Source organism: Castanea sativa, chromosome 1, assembly GCF_040712315.1.
Source record: "Castanea sativa cultivar Marrone di Chiusa Pesio chromosome 1, ASM4071231v1".
Classification (NCBI taxonomy): Eukaryota; Viridiplantae; Streptophyta; class Magnoliopsida; order Fagales; family Fagaceae; genus Castanea; species Castanea sativa.
Genome location: NC_134013.1, coordinates 70,660,241 through 70,682,419, shown reverse-complemented (window position 1 = coordinate 70,682,419; position 22,179 = coordinate 70,660,241). Strand labels below are relative to the sequence as shown.

The following is a 22,179-nucleotide window of genomic DNA, read 5'->3' as shown; positions in this document are numbered from 1 at the left end:
AACTTTCTCAAATGATATAAATCGCAATTTCGTCTAATAAGTACTAACAAACCAAATATGACTTAGGAAGCAAAGAAATTTGATAATATAAAGGTGGTCAACAGTCGTTAGGAACCTCAGAAGAAACTTCTTCATCTCCCAAAGATCAAGCCTTGAAACTGGAGTCTTGAGTCTAGACATGACCCTATAGACATATCCAGAGCAAGACCAAAACTATCTTCATTTTGTAAAATTACAGATTTGTCCTCAAAAGTGTCGACCACCACATCCCTGACCACCACGCTTCGGCCATGGCATGATTTCCTAGACCCAACCTCGCTGAGCCTGCCACCATCTCTATCCAACACCACCAACCGGTCAATCATGATCTCCGGCGAGCAAGAAGGTTGGCTTTTGAAATGGGTATTTTCTGATTTGGTTTTAAAGAGAGAGATCTGAGGGAGAACTTAGGGAACAGAGTTTAAGAAAGGGGAAAAGGAATAGAGACAAGAGAGAGAAAGGGAAAGAAGAGAGAAAAAAAAAAAGTTCGGGACAGAATTGTCTTTTGAGGTCAATTACATAATTTAGATACATCATATAGCTAAGATTGCATACATCATATGTCTATTTGGTTTTCCATAGTTTCAGGTAGCTTATTGTATATATATATTTTTATCAAAAAACATAGTTCTGATAGCTTATATTAAATATGCGAATCAGTCGGAAGCTACTACCCCCACCCACAAACCGGGGTGAGAGAGAAAGACAAGAGAATTAGACAAAGAAGATATCAACTTGGGAGAAGAGAATAAAAACTTTTTAAAGCATTGATTTAAAGTATCTCTACTTAAAAAAAAATGATGCTATGAACTTATTTATAGTAATTAAACAAATAGATTGAAAAATCTATTAACCTAATCGATGCTATGAAACTGCAATAGTATTTACAATATTCATCATATAAAAGAAAGTTTCCATCCCAGCTTTAATCAAGGTTTGCACAAGCTGTTAATTCAATTGGGGGTTGGGGGGAGTAAACCTTATCAATTACAGGTTTTTCATCATTTGCAATTCCTCTCTCCAGACCAAATATGACCATAAGCACTGCTTATATTTGTGACAAAGCCGAGTCCTTTAGCACCACTTCAATGCATTAACTCCCAATGGATTGTCCTTGCTTTATTTCATAGAATGGTATTATCAAATCAGAACTGAAGGGGGAAAATATCAAGGAGGTGATAACAACATTATGAATCATAATAAAATAGCTCAATTATATTTACTAAAAGGAAAGTTCTGGCGTCAAGATCACATATGGGGATTCTCATAGACAAGTAAGATGAGAGAAGTTTAGCATTACAACCTGCAGACCAAATAAGAGAGAGGACAGGTATTTCAGTACTATAAAAGGAAGGAAACCATCTTAACGGAAACTTCTCTCTTGTCATTCTTTGAGGTTTAAACTTTGATGCCAAAGGAAAAATTGATATTTGTTTAATGTATTAGTTTCAAACACCTTCAGATAATTTTAAAATATTTATATTTAAATCTTACCAATATATGCTCTTTTAATCTATTTCTTAAAAAAAAAAAAAAAAAAAAAAAAAAACTGTACTGCAAAACTGCACCAACTAATGCTTACTAAAAAAAAAAAAAACCCTAGTGGAGTTCATCATCTCTCTATTAATTACAAAGATAATTGATACAGGCCCATAAATCTATAATATTCCATCTTCATTGGGGTTGGAGACTTTGACATAAAATATACATGATATCATTAATAAAACTCTCTTATCAAAATTTAGAACCATAAATCAGATTCTTCATAACTACCTAAGAGAAACAAAGGATGGCACCCATAAATTATAAGGAAATGAACATGTAATGGAAACTAAGCTCTTTCTCCAAGCTTAACTTGTGCCAAATTGCTTACAATCCGACAATTTCATGCACACTGCTCTTTTTACTAGGAAAAAAAAATGACAAAAAAAAATGTTGTAATGGAAGTATAAACCTGAAATCAATGGAATACTAAAAGAAGCTTCCCTTTGGTACTGAACATAATCAACACGGTATTTTTTTTTCAAGCTCTCAGCTCCTATTTCTCCTTCAATCTCATCTCATCATCTAATTTCACTGTTCCCAAATCCTACTAATGCAAAGTAATAAGGTTCCCAATACCTAAAAACAATTCAATTTTTTGGACAACAAGAAGAAGAAAAGAAAAGAAAAAAAGACAAATAAAATTTCAATTACAGAGAGTCAGAGACTAACTAATATAGAGAGTCAGAGAGCAACCCTTTAGCATTGTGATTCTCGTAACAAATAAAGAGGACCTGTATTGTTTAAATAGCAATATGAGCTATCTAATACAGAGGACCTGACAGGTCTGACCTGTATTGTTTTAATAGCAATATGAGCTATCTAATACATACCTTTATCGTAGGTGTTTAGCTAAAAAGAGTAGGAACTAAATTAGCCAAGGTTACTCTTACAATACACTTCATAAAATTCTGTTAAACAAGATAGAGTGCAATGTTCAACATAGAATGTTTATAGCCATAAAACTTTAAAGCAGTAAGCTACGCAAAGCTTACTGTCAAATAAGCACTTGGAGAAGTTCCATATGTCAAAAAGAGTGTGTTCTTTGAACACCATAGGACATGCTACTGAAAAAGGCAAGCAACAACATTATAATACATCTGTCCCATAAAAAGAATTTCAAAAATTAATACATCCCTCACATAGAAGAAATTCAAAAACAAATACATCCCTCCCCTGAATTGGATCCTTATTTTCTGTGAGTGGGAAGTGAAGGGAATTAGCCAATTTAGAGAGCAGCCTGGTGCATTTCTCAATCTAACAAATTACCCTCGAGACTGCACAACATGCATAAAAAATAGCTTAAAGTCACTTCAAAGTTTGTAATAAACAATTTCACAAATATCTCCTATGCATTCCCAAAAATAGTATTAAAATAAAATATATTTATGTATCTAATGTATATAGATCAATGCTAAGATTATACGCAGTCCAAAGTTTAACTAAAATCAGGAATTGAGAGCTTCGCAAAAAGTGCACAAAATTCTACAAAACAACGTTACTTTGCTTTTACAAATATTTTTTTTTGAAAACTCAACAATACAAATTTAAATAAAGGGAATGTGCAGAGCTAATAATCAACATGTCCACTAGCAGGTTAAAAAATAATTAATAGTATAATTACATGAATGACTTAATGAAATAATCAAGTAGCTTCTGGGCATAAAACAAAGCCAAACAATAATTTTGTAAAAAAGAAAAAAAAAACAAAACAAAACAAAAACAAAAGAGAATCCCTTACTAGTTAAGGAAAAAAATTTGTAAGAAAAACTTACTAGTTAAGAATTGCTCCTAATTTTCCTGTAAATTTTCTTTTTCATTCTTGGTTATCTTGCCTAATTAAAATTAAAACACAAATCATCCATCCGGTGCTTTGACCTCAGAGTACTAAATGAAAAAGAAAAGAAAATTTAGTATGAATCTTTCAAGTTCTATAATTTATTTGTGTATCAACACTCTAGACTAAGCACTAAACATAACTAATGGCATTAGAAATGTTCTCAACAGCATTTGCCTGAGGATCCTGCTCTCTTTATTTCATATGAACAAATTTTCAAGAAATAAAATAAGCATCTGTTGATATGAAGATATGAATATGATACAACTCAATTTACCTAGTGAGACAGTCATAAAGAAAACCTAGCCATTAAGTAAGCACTAGCATCAAAAGTAGCAGTCCGTTTTACCCTAGTTAGCCATCCGAAAATGCTATTGACTGATTCAATATGTCAATATAAAATTACAGGATGTTTCAAAAAATTTCGTTATTTTCATCTACAATAAGTTAAATTTTTTTTTTTTTTGATAAGTCAGAAAATTTTATTAGCAAAGACACCAGAAATAACCTGAGATGCTATTCTTAAAACAAGACAAATAGCAAGAAAAAGTACAAAAAACCCAATTCTGTACTAGCCAAAATGCAACACAAAAGCTCTCAAACTTTAAAACTAGAAAACACTCAAAACAAAAATCAAAATTTGATTCCAAGACACTGCAACAGCTACAGAATTACAGCTTAGATGTACATCACATAGAATAGAAATGAAATAGAAACAAAGAAATAGCAACTCTATACCCGCGTCCTCCCTAGGACATAAAAGAAAAAAATTATTTCTTCATAAAAAACCCTTCCACCTTAAATACACAGGTGTTGCCTTTTTCCTCTACTAACCAATAAAAATAAAAATAAAAATAAAATTTCAACACCACACTAACAAGAACCCACACCCCCTAATGAGCAGAACACAAAGCCACAACAACAAGTTTTGGAAAAACTGAATCCCTAAGAAGCATTTCAACAAATACTTTCTGTGCCACTTATAAGAAAGAACAAAATTGGTACATCACCAGCGCAGAAGTGTGCCAACGTGTTACAGTGAAATGAAATTTAAGAGCGAAATTCCAAAATTCTTTCAAGGGGAACAAAACAATGACAGAGAAATTAGGGATTTGTTTGATACTTACCTTAAACAAAATCAAAACAATTTGATCCTTTAAGAAACCCTCAGCGGTGAGTAAAATGAGGACGCCGATGGGATGAAGTGAAGAAATTGACGGACATGGGAGAGGAAGAAGCAATCTGAGCTTTTTTAAGGGAAGGAGAAAGAGGGAGCACACGAGACGAGAGAGGATAGGAAGTTGAGAGGTACCCACCCGTTTTTCGTTGCTGTTTCTGGCTTTTATATACTGACCTACCGGTAACAGGTTTCACACCAAACTCAAATCAACTGTCACTACTAGTATTAGGGGTAGATTTGGTGGGTACCGTACCCACTAAAAAAAATATAAGGGTTATAGTAGAATGACCCATGAAATTGAATTAAAGAATTCACGTGATAGTCTCTTTTCTTTTCTTTTTTCTTTTTTCTTTTTTTGAGAAGAAACTAGACTAACACACACTTTACTGAGGAGAGGGGACACAGGTACAATATCACCCAACTTATACCTTTCAAAAGTCGGTAACTCTTGAAAGGGGTAGTTTCTTTTCTCTTCAAAAAAAATAAAGATCACAATATCAAGCCTATGTTATCAAGAATTTAATATGCCAAATGAAAGATTTAAAAGATGACAGTACTATTATATATTGTGTTGATCAGAAGAAACAAATAACCCGTAGTATTTGAGACATTTCAGACCACCACAATTATATTATATTTTTTTTTTTTATGAACCTATTACACAAATACCTACTACATCAAGCTATTCTATTTATTACACAACGTCTATTCAACCTATTTTATTATACATAACGCAGAGCGCACAATAACACCTAATCACTTCAGTCATAATTGTATCCTAGTTTACTTCAGGCAGTGACTCCATTTTCATTAACCTCTTTAGCCAATGTCTTATCTTCTATCACAACTTCAACACCATTCTCTTTCACTTCTTTAGCTAAAGCCTCATCATCAACTTCCGCATCTTCTTGAGTAGTTTTTTGCTTCTCTTTCTCTTCTTTCTCTGCCTTTAACCGCGCCTCTTCCTCAGCCTTCTTTATTGCCTCCTCTTTGGCGGTCTTAATAGCTTCAATCAATTTCTCCAAACAAGTCTCAGCATCATCAGTCAGTGACTTAGGCATCAAATTCTCAGCAACATCAGCTGGAGTAATATTCGTTTCCTCCAACAAGTGGCCAATAGTCACAAACAAAGGGTGTGAGTCAATATTCAAATAATTTTTGGCAAGAACCTTGAATGCTTCAAAGCCACAATAGGACATTTCTATGTGCTTGTCCATACGTCCCCTCCTAATGAGAGCCGGATCAAGTTTTTCCACATAATTAGTAGTGAAAACAATGATCCTCTCTCCCCCACAAGCCGACCAGAGCCCATCTATAAAATTCAACAAACCAGAGAGTGTGACCTTACTATTACTTTCCTCTTCTCCTTTGGCCATTTTACTAGCAGGGTCCTTCTTTTCCTCATCATTCACTTGCTCCTTTTTCTTTTTTCGTTGACCCGTAAGATCAAGTGAGCAATCAATATCTTCAATCACAATAATAGACTTACTTGTCGTTTCGATCAAAAGCCTCCTCAGCTCCGTGTTGTCCTTAACCGTTGTCAATTCAAGATCATAGATATCGTAGTTCATGAAGTTAGCCATGGCAGCAATCATGCTAGACTTACCAGTTCCAGGAGGACCATAAAGAAGATAGCCACGCTTCCAGGCCTTGCCAATCTTAGCATAATACTCTTTCCCCTGGCTGAACTTAATAAGGTCATTGATGATTTCTTCCTTTTTCTTTGACTCCATGGCCAAAGTGTCAAAACTTGCTGGGTGCTCAAAAGTCACATGGCTCCACTTGCGCGATTTGTAGCCACCCCAATTCTGACTAGGATTGTTGATGCACAACTTTCTTTGTCGATTTCTCACCGTTATCGCCTTCCCTTCTTGCAGCACATGATTGATGTATTTCCCACAAAGAATTTCTCGGTGAGATTTATGGAAAGTGAGCTTGTAATACCTCTTCTCCTCCGTCTCTGGGTAGAAAGGATTTGACTGTGTTCTTGGGGTGATTGACTTTGCAGCCCACCAAACCTTGATCCCTTCAAATTCATCTGTAATCTCTTCGTTCTCATCCATGCTCAGTTGTACAGGTTGATTGCTGTCTCTGACAACTACAGCTTTAAGACTTTTAGCTTCGGTGGAGGACTTGTTACTGAGGTATGTTTCAATGGCAGTATAGGCTTCATTACGCTTAAGATACTCGCCAGTGAATTCTTGGAACTTAATTTGGATATAAGGATACACGAAACTTGCCAATTTCTTACTATAAGTTAGGATAGGGCCACGAAGATGGTAAGGAAAATATTTGTCAAACATCGCCCAAAGAAACATTGCGGTCGCAATCAGTGAGCCTAGTTGAGACCATGTTTCCCCCTTCATCATCATTTTTCTCTTCTGAAACCTTCTTTGAATTGTTAGAAGAAAATTTTTGCTAATGAAATAACAATTCCGATCTACGTTATATATAGAAAATTGTTGGGCTGACTGTTGGGTGTTATTTCTTGTTGAGTAAGTAATAGAATTTCCTTTTTCTTTTTTGGTTTCTCTTATGCATTCCTCTCCAAGTATTTGCAAACTTTCAATGCAACAAAGTTCACACATCACTGAAACGTACACTTCCTACAGTAGGGACCCTCCACACGGCCCAGTTTTCGTCCTATTACAGTGCAAAAGCGACTTTGTGTATCGCAAACGAGAGGTGCTTATCTGCTCTCATCATGTAGCCCTCCATCTCTGACTTTTCTTTTTTGGGGGCAAATGTCATTGTCACAGTTTAGAAGTCCGAATGGAACACATCCTCTGGCCTACGAAATTGCATAGACCTCTCATCACGGGTCAAGCTAAAGAAAAATATAAAAGCAGTGTCGACTTGGTGGCTAAGATTAGTGGTATTGAATTAGTAATTGAGCACACCTGCCCAACTGTTTTAGTACAGTAGTTCTACAGGGACTACTAGTTTTACTAAACTTATAAACTTGCCAAACATCCTTTAGAATGTGTTTGGATCCGGATTATTGCTACGTCTGTGCATTTGCATTTGTGAATTGCTGGGATCCACGTGGTACAGTAGACACAAAAACGCTGAGGGGAAATGCAGGAATGAAAAGAGCTAAACCCAAGCTTAACGCACCGTTTCATTAAACAAAAACGTGTGTTGGGTACTGTTCATGGACACCTTCAAAGCCAACACAATTCAATTTGAAAGAGCTGAAACAATTTTGAGACGCACCGTTTCATTAAAAAATCCAAGGCGTGCGTGTACTGTTCCTGGGGTGTCCGTGTAGCCTTCGCTCAACGATCTATGATGAAACGGTGCGAGACGGTGCTCACAGCTTCCATCTAATCATTGCACAAGCACAGCTCCATCTAATCAAAACGGTGCGCTCTGTTCAACGGATCTTTTCATTCTCTTCTTCAGCTTTCTTCTTTTCTCTCAACTACCGTGGTAGAATGTCATCAAAGCTCTTCAATGCTCCATCTAAATCCTCTTCAATGAATTGCACCTACCCACCAACCACAAAACCATCAAAACAGAGCACACACGGTAGAAGAAAACCCATTACGCGGAACTCTCTGAATAGACCCCCTCTATTCTTCCTTCATGCGAGCGAACCTTCTCTCCGCTTGGGACATCGTTGCCGCCACTGTGGGTCTCTGCATTCATGGGTAAGTTGTGTCTAACTTCTCATGCTCTCTGATCTGTTGGTGTGGTTATATTGTGATCCATGAGGCTTCATCAATCTGTGCTTTTTTTTTTTTGTTCAACGGTTGTGTGTGGTGTTTGTGTTCAACGTTTGTGTGTGGTTCTTTTGTGTTTTCCATGACACTATAATGTGGGTTTCTTGATCCTTCATGTAATACCACATGTATATTCTCTTCCTACCTCTGTTGTATTTGGATATATGTGAGTTTACTTTGCATTTTTCATGGGGGCATGCCTAACTGATTATATGATATGCACACGAACTGTTTGTTGAAATGCCTCAATGAGTATAGAAGGAAGTTGTAGCAAACATGGTTAAGGAGAAATCGAAGGATGGTGGTAGTAATGATCCGAGAGCTGACTGGAAAGACCTTAAGGAACTACAAGCTTTTTGTGAGTTCTGTGCTGTTCAAGTCCAAGAAGGCAAGAGGAATGGAGGATTTCTGTCCAAAACTGGGGTTGATGCAGTGATTCAGCAGTTGGGTGACATGGGAAAAGTGGTGACTTACCTGCAGATTAAAAACAAATGGGATCATCTGAAAAAAGGGTGGAGGCAGTATAACGAGTGTTTTGACAATGAGACTAGGTTGGGTTATGATGCTGGCACTGGGTTGCTTCAGGCCAATGATGAGTGGTGGACCCAAAAGATTGCGGTTAGTTTACTTTACATAATTGTGAAAAACTTTACTGTTTACAACTATATTATTGTGTTCTAACTACTGGTTCTCCACATGTAGGCATGTCCCAATACAAAAACCTTCAAAAATAAACATTTGCTGAATCGTGAGTTGCTAAACATCATGTATAAAGGCACGGTTGCAACAGGGAAAAATGCATTCTGCACGAGTGGTCAAATGCCAAAGGAAACCACCGAAGGGTCTGAGGACTCCACTGATAGCACAAAATTTGTTGACCCCCAATGTGAACCCTTTTTGAATGTTGACGCAATGGAGGTTGAAGGTCCATCATCGTCAAGGGCAAGACCGACAGTGACTAAGGGGAAAGGCTTGGCAACCAGTGTCCACCTTTTCAAGCCAATTTGCAAGAAATTTATAAATAAATAAAAAGCGTTCAGTTGCGCAAAAGATGTCCGACTCTTTGAAGAGCATCTCAGAGGTTTTCTTGAAAGTAGAAGTGTAAGTACCCATACACCATTTGCTTCCACAGCAACTACTTAGGTTAAAGCAATTCTGGACATGGTGTTAAGTCTTCCCGAGGTGCACTCAGGTCATTACCTTCATCTATTTAGCACCCTCTACTTCATGGAAAAAGAGCAAGGTAGGCACATGTTTGCAGCACTTTGCGATTGCAAGAAGGTCCAGCTAAAGTGGCTACAAAATGAGTACCAAAGGCACCCTGAATTTCATTTTTAGTGATGGAAAGGGGATTGTCTCGATAGGATTGTAGTAATCGGATTTTTAGTGTTGTACTTGTTGCACTATTTTTTTTTCTTTTGTTTTTATTGGTAGAAACTAAAATGCTTACCAGGGTGTCTACGTAAAACAATGGTTACCAATTAATTGTCATGTGTAGTGTATGCTTACCTGTTCCTTTTTATTATGCTTCCCTGTTCCTTTAATTTTTTATTTTTTATTTTTTCATATGTTCTAATATTAATAACCTTTTAGACATTTTTTTTTGTTGGCATAGTTAAGTCCTCAAAGCTTGATCCTTTCCACAGCTGCATGACCAATGACCACATGGAAGGTATGTAGTTTTATACTTGCATGGCATCCTTTATACTTGAGCTCATACATCAGTACTGTTTTCCAATAATCAAGTAACTACTCTACTTGAATTTTATTATTCTGAACATTGTCAAATCTGAATTTTATTATTTTGGCTCTACTTGAATTTATTCAAGGTTTCTTTTACCTAACAGCTTTATCAGTGTTAAATTTATATGTGTGTTAAATTTATCAGTGTGTTCTATGGATAACAATTAAATGAAACATGTGTTAAATTAATATCAGTTTATACCATATGACTTTTGTGATATGGCCTCTCTATGTTCTTGACTTTTGGTCTAGTGTGTATGTCTGTGTGTCAATATTTTCCAATAAAACGAAAATATATATATATATATATATATATTTTAGAATGTCATCTTGGTTTCTCATATCTTTTGTTGTATTCTTCAATTCATTTGCATTGATTATTTTTGTTGATTTTGTCAATTCATCATTAAAAAAAAATTAATTTCTTTTTCTTTTCTTTCTTTTTTTTTCCCAAAAAATGTATAGTATATTCAAATGCTTTCTTGAAAATCCTTTAAATTCATAGTTAGAAAGTCCAATGAAGTACACAGCATGTCTTTGCAGGAGGGAATTAATGTCTTGTATACAACAACTTGTCTATTGCTTCATTTGTGTTTGAATATCACGATTAAAGAATTCTACAAAAGTTTGAGTCATTTTCTCATGTAATAACATCCTCTGAATTTCATAAAATTTTCAGGTTTCAAGTAAATGACATATTTAGTTTCTTTCTATTTCATCCAATGAAATAGGGCCACACAGTCTCCCTGTGTTATACATGTATCTACGCCTCTACATGTGTTGATCTGGCCTGGTCTTCACTAATTTAGATTTTCCTTGGGTTGCTTTGATGAACATGCCATGTAGATTTCAAAATAAAGTCACTATTGCTCTGTTTCTATACTGCTAACAAAATAATTTTGCATAGTTAAAAGAATCAAAATCATTTCATGGAAATTTGCTTATAGTGATATAGGTTGGGTATCAGCTCTCTTAGATGATCTTATAGGTTGTGGATTGTTGGTAGTGGTGGTGAACAAAATAAAAAGTTTAGATTGTGTTTATAAAGTACATATATTGGATTTGTAATCTGACATTAGCATCAGAGTAGCATCTCACATAATAGAACTCACCAAAGGCCAACTGGTGTTGTAAGTTCAATAGATCTCCATCAATTTTTTTCATTGGGAGAGTAGTATTCACATAACCAGTAGTATAAAGCTAATATTTATCAGTTTCAGCACCATTTCTTCTTTATCTTCTTCTTGCATTTCTTATTTATTTTTGTCCTATTCTAGTTTGAATATTTTATCAATCACAAAATCCTGTTTGACTAAATATAGAATTATTTATGTTTAAATTTAATGTCTTATGCAGGGTTATGTTGTTCTAAATAGACCATGGGCATTTGTGCGATGGCTGGAGAAAGCAACAATTGAAGAAGAGTAAGAATAAAAACTTTAAATTCTGACAAGATTGTTTGCTCTTTTCCTTGATGGAAATCCAAAAGTTAGCACATTTTAAGACTGTGTGTCAATATTTTCCAATAAAACGAAAAAAGAAAAAGAAAAAAAAAGTATTTTAAGACTCCATTAAGGAAGTCAAAACGAGCTGCATCAGTTAATAGGTATTTAAAGTTATCTTTACACTTTCACTTTGAAACAGGACCTGGTTAGAGAGCTATAGTCTACACAAGTGGCTGTCAAATTTTAGCTATCCTTATCTCAAGGTGTGGAGTTACTGATAAGCTGAAATGGCCTCATATAACTCCTAAACATGGTGAGTGAAACTGTATCTTATAAGAATGAGGAAGAGGAAAACTTGGATAATTTATTACTGGAGTGTAGTCTTTGCTTGGGCTGTATGGTTTTGGTCAGATTAGACCCTTAGAACTTTGTGCATTTATTCTTGCTCTTTGAAGCAGTTGTTGACTTTGTGTAGTTTTGCCATATGCAGCCGAGTGGCAGCTAGATGCCTAGGTGTTTAGCTTTGCACCATTCATCTCTTATGAGTAATGTTAAAGAAATTTCCAATAGAAAGACTTGGCTCAAATAGGGTGTTGATTGTTGATCATAAATTGTTTCAATTTAAAAGAATCTAGAAGAAAACTTTTGCAAGCATATTTTCTTGTTAACCACAGAAAGGAGTATCCCCCAATTGCATTTCTAATTTGTTATGCATGAAAGAAAGTGTATGAAACAGCATGACATTTCTTCTACTTCTTTTTTTTTCTTTTTTCTTTTTTCTTTTTTCTTTTTTCTTTTTTCTTGTTTCTTTCTTTTAAAAAATAATAATAAAAATCTTTTCAGTTTTGGTTTAGTGTACTAATATTAAGGTTTTAAGTTCCCTAACCCAGAGTAATGTCAAAGAGTTGCAACACATTAGACACTGGTAGAATATAGGGACTTTTAACCTTGGAAATCTATACAGCTTTCACATTATTCCCAAATTATCATTAAACATTTACAATCTATGATGTAACGCATGTTTTTGTGGTTCTCATTAAGTGCTAACTTACATATATAATCAAGTAAATGCCAGTTATTGTTGAGTGTTGTTCATTATGACAAGTGCTTCTTAACATTGTTGAGTGTAGCCATTTCCAGCTTCTACTAGTTTAAAATGTTTGTTCCAATGTCAATCAACTTATAACAGAAACGAAAATACCTCTTTTGATTCCTGCATAGTGTAATCAGCATGCTTGTAGATTGATGTCCTATATTGTTTATTACATCCCTGTTTAGTATAGTATGAAGCCTATACGTGCGTGCTTATTTTGGAAGAGTCTTACTTACTGTTTGACTTTGATAACAATGTAATGGTGTATTAAATCAGGAGAAAAATCAAGCAACTTGTCTCTGTCGTTTTTTGGTTTTGCAAAAACTTTGCATGTACTAAAACATCTTAGTAAATAATATATTTTCCTACCTTGATTCTTACAGAGGATTTGTTATCTTTTGCAGCTATGGACTGATGATGAAAACTAAAACATCACATTGAAGTATTTACTATCAATCTTTTAGCTCCTTTTGTTGTTAATCTCTTAGGAATTATGGTGCTGTTAGTATTTTGGCTTTTATCTAACAATAGTTATTTACTATCAATCTTTTAGCCCCTTTTGTTGTTAATCTTTTAGGAATTATGATGCTGTTAGTAATTTGGCTTTTATCTACTAATAGTTTTAAGTTGGTAGTTCTTTTCTGTTTCATCTATGTGGGGATTGTTATCAACTTTATTTTCTGTGTTTATGAACTATTTAAGAAAATAGGTGTATTCTTCTTGAATCTCTTTCATAGTTTTAATTTTATACAAAACTTGAGTGTAAAATTAATTGGTATCAACTGGACTCCAGTCCTCAGATGACATGTTGTTGAGCGGAAAATCTTCTTTGAAAAGAAATTAACTTAGCTCAATGCAATGCAATGCAATTCTCTACCAAAAAGAATCACTCAGAAAATCCTCACCTTGTTTTCGTAGATTTTCTCAGTTATCAATTACCTTGATTTTGTAAATTTTCTCAGTAATCAAACAATAGAGCAAAAAACAAAAAGATTAGTTTTCTCTAATATCTTAACAAGTTTTTAATAAAAAAATTTGAAGAAAAATTTAAAAAAATTCACAAATTAGGCCACTACAACATATAACAAAATTTAATGGAAAAGCATTAATTGAATCAACTTTAAAGTTATAAGAGTGAAATGAAGGAAAGTAAAGTTAGAGCACTGAAATGAAATTTAGTAAAACCAGTGCTTATATTATTTTATGATTATTATTTTTCTTGGTTTTGTAGCATTAGAAATCGTTCGTATCTCAAGGCTCTGAATTTTAAGCTCGATATCTTTTAGATCATGGTTCAATACCTGTAAAGCAGTCTCAAGGTATACAAAAGGAGGATTTGCTAAACGACTCATCTGATTCCCAGCACCAGTGAGTTTCTATAGTTTCCCCTCTAGATGTGAATATACAACTTGTAGAAATCTTGGATGAAATCATGAAAGCATACAATTAGGATTGTTAATTTATTGGTACCACCATAGTTTGACCCTAGTAGTAATAAAGGTTAAATAGCGTGAAGCCTATTGTGAATTAGCCTACATATTATAGTATCACATTAGTATTTGTACATGCAATTAAAGTCGGTAAAATATGCAGGGACAATGACTTCAACCTGAGCGACGACATTGTACTCGCAGCATATTTAGCGGGGTGTGCATGTGCAGTTTACGTGGAGACCTATATGACCAAAGTACCATTGCATACGAATATACAAACAGGATATGAATGGGTACAATATACATTAACTGGAAATCTTGAGAAATGTCGAAGACATTTTAGAATGTCAAGCCATATGTTTGGACAATTATGTAATACATTGCGCTAGTATGGATATAACGATACTAGAAGAGTTTGCTTGGAAGAGTCTCTAGCAATGACATTGGTGGTACTTGGTCATGCTGAGGGTAACAGATTAGTGCAGGATAGATTTCAGCACTCGGGTGAGACAGTGCATCGACACATGGTCACGATAGTTACATTGTTAGCCACCATTATGGCAGCAGACATTATCAAGCCTGCTGATTGTACATTTCGGGACGTGCCAAAACATATTCAGCATTCAGGTTGATATTGGCCACATTTCAAGGTACTTTGTGAATTTGGTATCTTCACTTTATTTTATTCAAATTATCATTATGGTCATACCACGTATTTCATTTCACATGGATTCCTTTTTGTGGCAATGGTTAGGGTTGCATTGGTGCGATTGATGGGGTCCACATCCCCGTGGTCATACTAGTTGATGAGCAACACTAGTACTATGGCAGGAAGGGGATCACCATAACAAATTGCATGTGCCCATGTGACTTTGACATGAAGTTCACATTCGCATGTGTTAAATGGGAAGGGTCAACGCATGACACGAGGATTTTTTTTAGTTGCCTCAATAATGAGAGTTACAACTTCCCAAAAGCTCTAGCTAGTTTGTAAATATGTAGTTTAATTACAGTATTAAAGAATGTATTAATGTAGTGATAATGCTAATGTAATAAACGTGTTCATTTGCAGGAAAGTATTATCTTGTTGATTCAGGGTACCTTATAAAGAAAGGGTTCCTTGCACCATATAAGGGGGAGAGGTACCACATCCTTGAATTTCGACTTGATGAAGTGCTACATCATCCAGAGTAGAGATTTAATTATCTCCATTCATCACTCCGTTCAGTCATAGAACGAACTTTTGGAGTTTGAAAGAATAAATGGAAAATTTTGAGAAATATGCCACCATTTCATATACGCACTCAATCGTACATCATTGTTGCTACAATGGTTCTTCACAATTTCATTAGAGCACATGAGATAAACAATGACGTTGAACATTTCAGATCTACAGGGGGCACATATGGACCTAGTGAGAGTGGTCATTACGATCCCATGGCACATATGATCTCAATCTTGGACGAACGTGAGATGAAAGAGGTTCGTGATAGTATCATAGCATCGACATGTGTGGACCATAACTGATTATGGTGACTACTATTTGTGTCACAATATAAATTTTGAGTGTGGTTGAAAATACCATTAACATTATGGAAATTTTTTTGTGGGGACCAAAACTGATGGTTCACAAACTTCAAAGATGAAATACTATTTGTTGTTGTATTGTTGGTAAGCAGAACTGAGGGCTCACAAAACTTGATTGTAATACCTTTGATTTATGCATTTATATATATCGTTACATGTGAAACTCATGGGTATTGCAACAGTAGATTTCAAGCTTATAGGGGACTTCTAAATAGACTCCAATCTTATCTAAACAAGAGATAAACTCAATGGATTTTAAGATTGCAACAGTAATCTGTTAGGAATTTTTTTTTTAAAATAAAGAAAACAATATCTACCCTGAATTTCTTTTATAGACACCAAGAACCCTGAGTGTATATAGATAAATAAATATTATATATATATATATATGTGTATATAGACACACATATACAACAACAAAAATTACAATCTCCATCAACTTGGCCATTAACATCATAGAGCAAATTCAAACGTCTTCACATTGTTTTAAGAAGTACAACTACATACATATCATAAACTGTTACTTGCAATAGTACGATTAACTTACAAAACAAATGTCATAATACAAGTCTGTATTATTACATACCTACACATCCCATTATGGCAAACACATATGCCTAATTTTAACTTCTCCAAACCTAGTAGAGATGATAAACAATACTAGAAACATAACCCAGGATACTACTAGAGCTATTGTCAACTTCTTTGCTTTCTCTTCAGAAATCATGTGTGCAACCTTCGCTCTTTCGACCTTTCGTTTTGCAACTCGCTCCCTTTCCAATGTTGCGGCTGTCAGGGCGTGTGCTTACTTCGACTCTTCATTGGCAACTTTCACCGCATGCTCTAATCGCTTGAATTTGGCGATAGCAATAGGTGTTGTTGTTGTGCCACGCGTACAACAAATGCTGGTGTCTAACCACTTGAAGAACTTGCATGTATGGTCATCATCCTGCACAATACAATACAACACATAAACAATAATTCAACGAATTGGTTCTTTTATGCACAACACAAATATTTTGCCAATACTTGGATATGGTACTTACTAGCGACCAATAGCGACAAATATAAAACCTCCTACCAAATGTATGAAGTTTCAGGGAAGTCCTAATGATACAGTTCTCAACGTCACAAAGATGGCCATCATAACTGGAGAGATAGTCACTCATTTCCGACATTGGCATATCTTGGGCTTGAAAAAGAAAAATAGAGGAGAAGGTGCATATATAAGTAATCAATATAACGAAAGAAATATGACAATGACAATAACATCAACCTACTAATAAGCAAACTCACTGGAGGAGCTCAAAGATGCTTAAAACTAATGACTTTGCTGCCTCCAACATAATTCAACTTCAGCACAAAAACACTTTACTGAGATCTACTAATTGCACTACCCTTTACTCTGATGGTCAGCAACAATAACAGCAAATGTCGAGCTTCTCTAGTCCCAAATCAGAATCTGTATTAGCTGAAAAGAATTCTCACAACCATAACCATATTAAAATCCTTTTAACAATAGATCCACCAGTAAATAAACAATGATACTCTCATTCCCTCTACAGAACAGAGCAATCTCACTTTTCATTTTTCAGTACAGACCAGTCATACACTAGGACAAAAAATATGTTTTCGTTAACAAAAATCACATTAGAGTCATTATAAAAGAGTAAAGGTAATCTTTGAAATGAACTTGCATGTCAAATTCACATGAACTCAAGGAATCTCTTAGCAAAGCAAGGACTATTCTATATATTCATAACATATTCACTGAAATTGGTATTTTTCAAACTAGAATAAGGGGTAGGTCAATTATGACAATTCATTTTTAGTGCAATGAAGGTTTTAATCTTATGACTAAGTGGCACTGTAAAGTAGGTTGAGCTGTAATTTAACTTCTGTCCTATTCAGTGTCATAATTCCAGATGACGATAAACCTTAAATAAAATAGTTGTTGCCTCTCAAAATTCAAAGTTTGGAAATCGAGACACACCAAATTTAGCAAACAACTGCTTCACATGCAAATTGATAGAAATAAATAAATTTTGGACATACCTTACACCAAATTTACGATATATTGATGTGATCTATTTTACATAAGCCTAACATTATTATTATTATTATTATTATTATTATTATTATTATTATTATTAGTCTCCGTTACTTTTATAGTTGAAGACTTCAAAAAGTTGTGAAATTGACACTTGAAATGTTGCACTAGGATGGTAGGATATATATATATATATATATATATATATATATATATATATATATATATATTTTTTTTTTTTTTTTTTTTTTTTTTTAATTTAGTATCATACCATTTTGTGTTATAACTTTGTTACAATGTTGATGTGACATTTTGTAAGTGGTAAAAAAAAAGTAAGTTTATACAAAAATAATAAGAGTTTCAATTAATATATGCCCTTAGGTCATACTTTAACAATTTATAAATAAATAATCACAATCTACTAACAGAGCAGATTCCCTACAAAGCAGATTCCCACTTTTCAGTTTTCACCTTTTATTAATGATTAATGGGTAAAATGGGTACCATCTTGACAACCCAATCATACCCTAGGTAATTAAAAGTTCTAATATTAGGAATAAAAATGAGTTTGCTGCAAACAGAAATGAATCTTTTGTCTGATCTTGTTGCTCTATAGGCAGCTTAACATAAAAAAGGAAAACAGAAAAAGAAAAGAGCTTTATGAAAAGAAAAATCTAATGAAATAAAATAAACTGATAAGTTACTGAAGTCAAAATATAACCAAATTCATCCCATCATGTGCTGAAGGTTCTCCCTCCCTTAACCTGTGGTTTTAGGGAATGGACAACCCTCTAATCTGTGGACTGGGCATTTTAGAGTGAATTCTTGCAAAATCCACGATTTTGACCAAGACAAACCATCAATGGTGGATTTATCTTTTCTACAATAAAACTATACTCTGTAGACACTAGGGTATGAACCAAAACACACATAACTCATGTCCTTAACCCATCAGCCACTGACCAAGACTTCTATGCTTATAATACGCTGCAAACTTTACTTATTTGTTCCTGATCATAAGAACCATACCTTATACTGTTTATACTTAAGAAATTGGACATGCTATAAACCATAGAATTATTTAGAAGTTTCTACTTTGGCTCCTAGTATCCCAGTCAATTTTACTAATTTGTATCACAGGAGAAAATGGAACCACATGTAAATTCTTGTAACTATCAATAAACTTTTGCTTCTGTCATTTTTAATTTTTAAACTTCACAAATTTGGAACCTATAACCATGTCTTCAATTATCTTTCAAGATTCATATGCTTTTCACATCATTTTATGGTTAACCCATCAATGGGCTCACTATTAGCATTTCTACAGTGTGCTAAGGGTAAGAAATTTCTCCCATTTTAAGTCAATATATTGCAAAATTACAAACTACAAATCAAATTCTAAAAACAACCAGGAAGAGAACATTCTACATATACACTCAAATACAACTGTTGAACCTAGTTGAATTTATTCAAAATGGCTCTTTAAAAACTGAGGCAATGCATTAAGAACTACACCAATCCCATATCACAAGCACCCCAGAAGCTTCATATAAGGATTAGAAGGAGACAAGGTAGAGTAAATCACTAAAAGCTATAAAGATTCATGCTTTAATCAACTTCACAACAAGAAAATATGGAACCGCTTTTACCTTGCAAAAACCTTCAGTTGATAGTATAATCTTCACATTGGAAAAGGGTGAAATGGGTTTACGGGAAGAGAGGTGTCATGGGTGGGAGGTCGACTGAAATTGGGGAAGAGGGTGAAATGGGTTTATGGTCTGGGGAAGAGTACACGCCGGCGTCGAACTGGGGTTGTCTTCCTCGTGGATTTCTCACCTGAGCTCTTCGCCTACGTCGGACTGATGTAGGTCTTCCTTGTGGATTTCTCTGGTGGGCGTGGTTGAGTATCCAAGGCACAGGCATTAGAGTACGGTGAAGAGTGAATAGAAGAAGGAAACAAAAAAAAAAGTTGTATTTATTTGCTTCAGTAGTTTAAGCTGAGCTACAATACCCGTATATCCCAAAAAAATCATCATGTTTTTTCAATTATTTGCTACAGTGTTTTTAGTTTTCAGTTTCAGCAAAATAAGTTCTATCCAAACGAACTCATAGTCTCTCATGTTTCTAGTAGCATTTTAGTCCTTAAGTTTTAAAAATGAAAGCAATTATTTTCTTTTTCTACTTTTGCTAATTTTCTTATGTATGTCACTAACAGAGCAATGAGGTGACATTTTTTAAAAATGTATTAGCTGAATTTTTATTAAAAAAATTATAGTATGGTTATCCCAACTCACCATATAATATTAGTACTTCTCCCGATTGTTGGGATTAATTTTGGAAACTTCCATGACGATGCATCTTGTTTGATTATGTTAGTCTGATTTTGAGTATAAGATCAAGTTTGAAAATGCAACCCAAGAAGGGACAATAATTATATTCTCGACTAACCCACAATCATCTCTCGATGGATTAAATTAATTAAATAGGTAACCACACAAGAAATTATATGTAAATGCCACAAATATTATAACCAAAGCAATAAAAATATAATGACATAAATGTTAGGGTCATATTTTGTGTAATTGACTAATCCTTTAATAAAATGCATTTTACTTGTAATTGGGTAGATCTAAGATGAGTTTAGTACTTCAAGAAACATTTTGTTCAGGTCAAGTATTAAAGACGTAAAGACTAGTCCAAGATACAAGTGAAGAAAATTTGTTCATTAAGGCTTGACAGATAGCTTGATAGAAGCCTACTATCAAGACTTAATGTGAAGCTTGATAGATAGCTTGACACCAACTCGATCTATCGAAAATTACGATTTCAAAATTTCCATATTTGAAATTCGGCCCAGCCTTGCTTATTTGTTTTGGGTTTCTTTTCCCACAACCCTAGACATATATAAGGTTTTCTTTAAAGGCCGTCATACACAAATATAGAGATCAAGAGACTTATTTCTTTGTGAGAAGCTACTGCGTTTATACGCCATAGGGTTTTGTAATCAAGTGCTTCCAGATATTTATTGTTGATGAAGTAAAAAACTTTGCAACCAACAACATCTATTCAAGTTGCTGGAGTTAGTCACGTATTTGGGATCTGTGCAAAGGATTAGTCACAAATTGGAGATTTGTGCATCAAGGGAAAGAAGGCTACTACAAGATCAAGTACAATTGGGTATTGGGATGAAGGTTCTATAGATTGGTATTTTGGGATAGGCCAAGGATAGTTAGTAAGATTTCTTGTATTTGTAACTGCTTGATTATTGATTAGTGAATTCTTAGGAGTGTTGACCTTAAAATCACTCAGTGGGATTTTTGCCTTGCGAGGTTTTTGATAGGCCAAGAATATATTGACCCCTTGTGATAAATTAACCAATTAATTAGTCAAGTTAATTAATTAATTTAATTAACATGCAAAACGTGTGATAGCACAAAAAAAATCACCAACTAAGTTAATATGCAGTGGAAAATAAAGTTGACACGGTGATTTGTTTACGAATGGGGAAAACCTCCAAGGCAAAAACCCTACCGGGTGATTTTAAGGTCACCACTTCTAAAAATCCACTAATATCACAACAAGTGGTTACAAGTAAAGGAATCTCAATACCTTATACCAACCTATAGTTGAACCCTTACCACAATACACAATTAGACTTGTTCTATAGTGACAATTTCTCATTTTTAATGCACGGCTCTCAGTACATGACTAACCAATCGATGTGCACGGCTCCCAGTACGTGACTAACAATCGATGTGCGGATCCCAGTATACGACTTACTCACCAACTTGAGAAATATGTTGGCTACAAAGTTCATCAGTTCATCAACACGATGAAAATCACGAAACTCCTTGGTCACAAAACTCAACGGCATACAAACGCAGTAGCTTCTTCAAGAGAAAGATGAACTAGGGCAAATTCTGTCTTCGGTCACAATTTGCATGAATAAAACTTTGCTTCACACTTGTGCAACCTTTGACGGCCCTTAAAATAATCTTTATATATGTTTAGGGTTGTGAGAAAAGAAAGCCTAAATATGTACACACGGATTGGAGTGAAATCAAATCTGAAAAACTGATTTTCATAAATCTTGATAGATAAATTATCTATCGAGCAGCTGTCAAGTATCGGGCTAAACAAGCCTTTTAAATCTCGATAGATGCTATCTGTTGAGCTAGCTATTGAGTTTTAAAATCCAGCACTTCTTCACTTGTTTCTTGGACAGATTTGCATGGTTTTTATACTTGGACTTGAACTTTTGTTCCTTGAAGTATTAAACACATCCTAGATCTACCCAATTACAAGTAAAGTGTATTTTGTCAAAGGATTAGCTAGTTCTAAATGACATATGTTCCTAACATCATTCACATATGTCCTAACAGTTTTGCCCATTTCTCAACATATCACTGTGTTAAATTTATTTCCTGCTACATTTAGTATTTTTGGTGATTTGTTGGTGTCTCCACAATTTGCATGCAATTGAACCTAATTAATCAACTTGGGTA

At 34.5% G+C, this 22,179-nt stretch overlaps 1 protein-coding gene, 1 long non-coding RNA gene and 1 pseudogene across 2 annotated transcripts; 1 reads left to right on the top strand and 2 right to left on the bottom strand.

Moving 5' to 3' along the window:
- Positions 1-5,169: 5,169 nt before the first annotated feature.
- Positions 5,170-7,109, bottom strand: LOC142610647 (AAA-ATPase ASD, mitochondrial-like). The gene has a single exon (XM_075782524.1). The coding sequence runs from the start codon at positions 6,968-6,970 to the stop codon at positions 5,387-5,389; it is 1,584 nt and encodes a 527-aa protein (XP_075638639.1). The 5' UTR covers positions 6,971-7,109; the 3' UTR covers positions 5,170-5,386.
- A 117-nt stretch (positions 7,110-7,226) lies between these two features.
- On the top strand, positions 7,227-13,310 carry LOC142610655 (uncharacterized; annotated as a pseudogene).
- A 2,735-nt stretch (positions 13,311-16,045) lies between these two features.
- Positions 16,046-19,625, bottom strand: LOC142610484 (uncharacterized). The gene is made up of 4 exons (XR_012839828.1): positions 19,324-19,625; positions 16,921-17,095; positions 16,671-16,816; positions 16,046-16,573 (listed from the first exon to the last, which is right to left on the bottom strand). It is a non-coding gene; the product is annotated as an uncharacterized LOC142610484 (long non-coding RNA).
- Between the last annotated feature and the right edge of the window lie 2,554 nt (positions 19,626-22,179).

Bases quoted from the DNA above. Each gene is read 5' to 3' on its own strand.
- LOC142610647 (XM_075782524.1), bottom strand. From the start codon at position 6,970: ATGATGATGAAGGGGGAAACATGGTCTCAACTAGGCTCACTGATTGCG.